At 35.6% G+C, this 7,127-nt stretch overlaps 1 protein-coding gene across 5 annotated transcripts in view; it reads right to left on the bottom strand.

Annotated features, from left to right (window-relative positions):
- Positions 1–475: 475 nt before the first annotated feature.
- Positions 476–7,127, bottom strand: part of MED18 (mediator complex subunit 18) — a 138,918-nt gene continuing 132,266 nt past the window's right edge. For 2 of the 5 annotated variants that reach the window (XM_017613752.1, XM_017613751.1), the window contains 2 exons: positions 774–1,001; positions 476–708 (listed from right to left, as the gene is read on the bottom strand). In XM_017613752.1, the coding sequence (XP_017469241.1) occupies positions 650–708; positions 774–1,001 (287 nt within the window). In that variant the 3' untranslated portion in view covers positions 476–649. Of the gene's footprint in view, positions 1,002–7,127 lie in introns of all 5 variants that reach the window. The other 3 variants (XM_017613753.1, XM_017613755.1, XM_017613754.1) reach the window with 3 other exon arrangements.

The raw sequence follows: 7,127 nt of genomic DNA, 5'->3' as shown, positions 1-7,127 counted from the left end.
CCGACCGTGACGATGAAATACCCCATATACTCATGATGCAATAATACAAGATGGTATCAGTTGTGACAGCTCGATTTGACACTGCCTTAGCTCAGTAGAATAAGAAGAAGGGGAAGAAATTAATCCCCATTTGGGGAAAAAATATAAAATTTCATATTTTCATCTAAACAAAATTTGATTTATAGTATATTCGTAATGAAATAAAATAAAATAAGATAAAATACCTTTTTGAGAACACAAAATGTGTATACTGAGAAAAACAAAAATTCAACTATATTATTAGGCAAAGAATTGTTAAAGAAGTAACACTGTTTCACCTAAGGCAGTCAATATGGCGGAATTAGAGCGAGAAGTTGCTAACCGATAACACCTTGTATTATTGCATCATGCCATATACTTATATGTGTACATACATATGTATATATACATATATATATATATATATATATTTTTTTTTTGTTTAAATACGAATATCTTATTTCAACAATCTTTATTTCATTCATAAGTCAAGAAACATACGTTTTTACTGACTACTTATAACTAAAGTACCATTATAAAATTTTGTTTATTTAAAGTAAGAGTTTAGTTGTGACGAAAAGCTTAATTTAGAAACTGAAAGATCAAGTTCAACAGAATTAAGAGATCTCGTTTAGTTCGCGTAGGGCACGAGCAATTGGGGCATTGTACGCATAGTTCGTTCGGAATCTGCTAAAATAAAACGGATAGTTATTACGTAAGTGTCTAGCCGAAACGGAAACTTAATTATGGTAAACCTCCAAGCCGTTTGTAATCTATCTTCTCCAACTGGACCAAGGGTTTTAATTGCTCAGCAAAGACACGCATTTCATCTCCGATGGAATCTTGACCATTTGGAGCCAGGACAGAGAGTTCAACGAGATAGCTCTGAGATACTGACTCTGTACCCATCTCTTGTTGTTTCCCAGGAACAGGTTTTATTTTGGAAACAGTTATTTTCATCCTTCCTTTCCGAAATATGTATCCTGAAAAGGTAATTTACAATTATATAAATACATAAACATGTGCATATTTAAACTAATATTATGTATATTGATAGTGGATCTGACAATGAAATCAGATACATATAAAAATCTGTGCTAGAAATGAATATGGTTTTGTTAATATAATGCATAAGATCTAAGGCCTGTCGAGTATTTATGGAAAACTGTTAAAGGAAATCAGTTAAACCAAAAGGCAAAACGGGGTTTCGGGAGAAAGTCCAGTCCTATACGGCTGGTCGTCTAACCAAAGAGCACTTGCCGCAGTTGTTCTAGCGGCTACAACAACCCCGCCCATATCGGCTAGTCTCCCAATGGTTGTCGTTAAGCTCAACTAACGGGAGGTCCAAGATACTTCTATAGGGTCTCTCCATAGGGACAGGGGCGTTAGTTAAGAAGATGTCTCGAGTCGTCGTGTGTCTCTCCGCATGCCGGGCACTCGTTGGGCACATCTGCGAATACATAATCTGCTCAGGTACGAGCTTAACCTGACTTGCCGCAGTCTATTTCAGTGCTTGTCAAGGAGATGCGCTGCCGTAATAAATAACAATTTCGACTCGACTAGTGTATTAAAACGGAAAAACTTGGCAGCACTGGATAGTTTTCCACGATTTTCGTCGCATTAATTTTTCTTAAAACAAGTTTATTTATCTTTATAAACGCCTTAATTCTTTTTTTCCCTCCGAATTAGGGTACTTTGTGTTTTTATTAAATTTTTTCAACATTCCGCCTTATCGTGAATTCTATTTTGACAAATATTCCGAAAAATTATGAAGTAAAAAAACGACTTCTTGTTTATATGTAAATCCTTTCACGATATGGGCGATATGCACGCCCTAAATTATATTTTCATATTGGTTATGTGTACGTATAACACTAACCAATTGAATTCAATTTGTGTATTCAAGTATTTCGAGCTACCTTTCCCCAGACCCCGAGATTGAAAAATGTTATATGTGCATTGGCTCTTTTGGAATTTTTTCGAAAAGATGAAAAAGATACTCGTGTGATATGTATGAGTGTTTTATTTGTGGTCTAGGTAATTTTTCTTGTGTATGTCGTTGTTATCGAACATTTGGCGTTTCGTTATGGCATTTTACTTTGAAGTAAGTAAGTAGCGTATACGAAAACGTTTTAAGAGGAATTTTCTACGCTTTAAAAGGATAAATTGCCATTTGGTAAACAAAAAGTGAAAAATATAAGTACAGAAGTGAAAAGCAAAAAGCATACATAAGAAATTTTCGTAATGTTTCGGTCTTGCCATTTTCATGTTTTTTTATGTGTTGACTTGCGACATCCAAGCTGTTCCTTTTCTACTACTTATTATTCTTTTTTGATATGTACACACACACACACGTTTAAATCACTAGAAACGCAATGTCCCTTTTCTAGAAGGGTTGCCAGATTTTTTTAGAAATCAGTAGGTATGTATATCATAATGTTTTGATTCATCGAAATTACTTAGTACCTTTCATTAAACTTTTATTAAATATAATAAGGTCCTAAACTTATACATCGAAGCAACGGCAATAAGATTAAAACCATTCACAACAAGCCTATATTAACGAAATGCTAAGAATGAAGTGAGAAATCGATTGAGCCATGTTTTTCTGTGAACACGATAGTTCGAGTAAGAATTGATGTAACTAAGGTCCAAGGTGATAGGCGTGGACTATTTACGAAATTGCACTTTTTTGTGAGCAATTCAACAGCTGCTATATTTCAGTATTAACTGGAGCTGAATTGCTCAAAATTGACGTAAGATTCATATTTTTTTACAAAAATTTCGGTTGAGGAGAATATTCCTTTGCCTTCAATATGTATGTTCGTACATACAGTATCGGTCATATCTATAGCACGCCATTTCAAAGTGATATTGTGTGCCACTTATGTTTATTTATTTATTTTTAAGAATTTTCAATTAAAATTTAGTTCATTCTCAGACAAACCCCATATAAGTTTAACAATTTGTAGAAAACTTCAAAAAAGTGCAACAAAATTTCATCTAAATTTCAAACTTTTTTCTCGGAAGTGTTAGAATTTTTTTGAGTACACAGTTTTTTAGCTCCTACAATTTTAGTCCAATAATGTGCAAATTTTAAGTGGCTACGAATTACCGTTAATTTTTTAGAATTTTTTTTGTCGCATTGGCTTCCATATAATGAATAAACTCAATTTATTTGTATATGGAAAAAACAACAACACCTTTGCGAAAAAAATTCTAAAAAATCAACGGTCACCTTTAGCCACTTGAAACTTGCACATTGGCAGACTAAAATTGATTGGGCTATAAAACTGTGTATTCAGAAAAATTCTAACACTTCCGAGAAAAAAGTTTGAAATTTATATGAAAATTTGTTGCACTTTTTTGTAGTATTCTACAAATTGTTAAACTTGGATTTATATGGGTTTTGTTAGAGAAGGAACTATATTTTAATTGAAAATTCTTAAAAATAAATAAATAAACATAAGTGGCACACAATATCACTTTGAAATGGCGTGCTATAGATATGACAGATACTGTATGTATGACTTCAATATGCGCAACCACGCATATATAGAAAAAAAAAAGAGTCCGATTTGCATTGATGCATTTAAGGAGACGGATTATAAGTACTCAGAGCTCGCAAATAACTGTTGACACATTTTTCGAATCAGAGAGCAACGCCGCCGCTTAGAAAGAGGAAATAGCTGAAGTTGCTTTATTTAATAATTTCTTCTTTTTCTTGTTTCTTCTTTAATCTTTTGCATTTCTTCGGAGGAAAACCTTATGAGCACCAGAGCGCTCCTAACTCCTAATCGCATAAGTGGACGGGGGGGTATGGAAAGGGCGTTATGACGTGGAGTATGTTTATGCCACGGCCTCACCCCGATGGAATGCGCGAGTGGTTCCAGCGAGGCGGCTTTTAAAAAGATTCGCACGGGCCACATGATAGATAGTTTTCTTATCCCAACGTCCGTTATTTTTCCAATGCTGTCTGCTCACTAACAGAAAATAAAAAACGAAACATACTTGATTCGTACTGCGCAGAACACTTTTTTCCTTTCGCATGTGTTATCTGTCTTGTGTTTTCGGTTGAGCAAAGCCCATGAATCTGGGCTCGAATCGTCACATACGATATCGTACTACTCGTCACGTAAAAACACATTTTTCGGATTATGACATACGTGAACGTACTCTTTGTCCCCTTTAGTTTATACTGCCTGACGTATCACGTAATTTTCTTTCGTATCGTTTTCGATCCGTGAACGGATGTTACGATTCGAGCCCTGGGCTTGTTCGAGTTGCAATCACAACCGCAGTGTTGCTTGAATTATTAGAGTACCACGTTCGGTGTGAATTTCTAGCAACGTATTGACAGTTGGGCAGTTGCAACAGTGTTGCAAATTTTCATTACCCCGCCTACCTTTAGTTCATACACTTTGAAATAATTCTGCTTCGAGTGTATGAACTAGGGATGATAATTTTTTCGCTTTTTAGGATCCCGAGATTTTTGGGATGTCGTTATCACAATAAATCCCGGGATTAGTCCCGGTATTTAGATATTCATTACTTTTCATCAACTTAAATTGAAAAAATTGCTTCTATCTCTTCTACCATAAAATAAATAATAAATAAATGGCTTTGAAACCTAATTTTTTTATTTAAAGTGGCTTTGGCGTCAGAGATAACTGACGTCAGGATATATTTTAAAGGACTTTGTAATTTCAAAGATATGAATAATTCCAAAAATTATTTAAAAAATTCAATGTTATATAGAATAAAAATATGGGTACCAAATAAAAGAGTAAATTACTTTAGAATTTAAAAAAATTTAAATTTTTTGGATTCACAAGGACGAATTGGTAATTTNATTTCAAAGATATGAATAATTCCAAAAATTATTTAAAAAATTCAATGTTATATAGAATAAAAATATGGGTACCAAATAAAAGAGGAAATTACTTTAGAATTTAAAAAAATTTAAATTTTTTGGATTCACAAGGACGAATTGGTAATTTTTTTAGCTGATAAATTTAGAAGGGCGAAATTTGAGGATGTTATCGAGTTATAAGTCTTTAACATATAATTTTTACAAAAACAAATATTGCGAAATTTCAAGAATAAAGTTTTAAAAGGACATTTTCAATACTTACCAGCCCTTATGCACCAAAAAATTGAATCTGATTAAATTCTACAGAATGTGCTCTAACTTGAAACCCATACTTCTAAGCACATTTCACTGAATTTTTTAAATCATTTTGGAAGTGTGATTGATTGTCAACCTGTGCGGACGTGTTTTTTAATCGCTCCGCCGAGAAATTATTAATAATTCACGTAAAGCAAAGAAAAAAAACAGAACCAACGCGAAAAGACAATACTAGGCATAAATAAGCTTTCTGCTTATTTGCCTAGAATTATAAATTACTTCTTCAGAATTTTTGCAATGCCGCGAGAAATTCAAATAAATGTGCCAACATACAATAAAATAAAAGCAGCTCCGGCCCCACCGCGCTTACCGAATAGTAGTGAAACAAGCACCAAGTGCAGTGAAATAAACCTTGCCGTAACAGAAGCTGACCAAAAGCATTCAGCTGATCGACGAAATGCTTACTTTTCGTTCGTTTCCCCCACAAACAATGCTGATCGCGATAAATCGTTCTCTCCCTCCCCCCAAACACCTTGGCATGCACAGTCGCCAATGTCTCTGGTAGACCAAGTTGTTCTAACGCAACAACAAAGCACTAGCTTAGCAACAAGCACAGTAACAACGGTAAGCGCAGCTCTCACAACAACGACTACAACCACGACTTCAGCAATGACAGCGGTTTCCAACGCAGTTCACCCACCTGCACAAACGAAAATTTCGGCACCAGCCCAAGCCAAGCAACGCAGCTCAGCGCAAGTTGACCTACTTAATCCAACAACCCGTACATTGACTCAAACGGGTATTGATAGGTATATACAAGTCAAACGAAAATTAAGCCCACAGCAGCAAAAAATTGCAAACCGATCAAAAATTGCAAAAACGAAAACCATTGACATTAACCCTCTTCTGGGAAATAAGTTTGCGATTCTGGACAATGAATGTGACAAAGAGCCGAATGAAGTTTCTAAAGCCAAACCCAAACCGACCCAAATTTATTTACGAGAGCAAAACTGTAGTGAGCTCGTGAATAAATTAACTCAGCTTATTGGAGACAATACGTTCCACGTAACATCAGTTACCAAGGGCAATATTAAAGAGACCAAACTTCAGATTCTAACTGAAGAAAATTACCGGTTGGTAACCAAACAGCTTAATGAAGATAAGAAAAACTTCTATACGTACCAGCTCAAAAGCAGCAAAGGACTGCAAGTAGCAATAAAAGGTATAGAATCAAGTGTACCCATTGCTGATATTGCTCATGCTCTAGAGAAGGTAGGATTTGTTGTCAATATTATCAACAGAGCAAAAATCGCTCAGCCTATGTTTAAGGTAGAACTTAAGCCAGAAACAAAGCCAATGAACAATCTACACCCAATCTACAATCTACGATACCTTCTACACCGAAGAATAACAGTGGAGGAGTGCACAAATTGTCAAGAATTTGGGCACACCAGAACATACTGTACCTTGCGCCCAGTGTGTGTTGCCTGTGGCGACCTTCACGCTTCCGCTTCTTGCAAGGCTATCAAAGATGATGTGGCTGTAAAGAAATGCAGTAAATGCGGAGGTAACCATACCGCCAATTATAGGGGATGCCCTGTATACAAAGACTTAAAGTCTCGCATGAATCAGCGCAACACAGCCGTACGCTCTTCCACCACTCCAACTAGCTCTTATACATACCAACACCTCACGCCATCAACCACTACACCAGGAGCCTTTTTTGCCAATGCGCAGCGAGTTCCCAACGTTTCTTTTGCCGACGCGTTAAAACTACAAACGCAGCCAAGCACGGCGAAATCAAACTCCAATCAAGAAACATTTGCAAATATTCAAAGGAATAATACTGAGCAAATGCAGCCGAACCCCCCTACTTGTGGCATAGAAGGAATGATATTGAATCTTACTCATTGTATGACTCAATTCATGTCTACTATGCAAAATATGATTCAAGACCTCATAAAGGCTCAAAACCAATTGT

The sequence above is a fragment of the Rhagoletis zephyria genome, unplaced genomic scaffold (assembly GCF_001687245.7).
Source record: "Rhagoletis zephyria isolate East Lansing unplaced genomic scaffold, Rhagoletis_zephyria_1.1 Rzeph_scaffold_00710, whole genome shotgun sequence".
Classification (NCBI taxonomy): domain Eukaryota; kingdom Metazoa; phylum Arthropoda; class Insecta; order Diptera; family Tephritidae; genus Rhagoletis; species Rhagoletis zephyria.
Note: the sequence above shows the minus strand (reverse complement) of the source record. Positions and strands in the feature narration are given on the sequence as shown.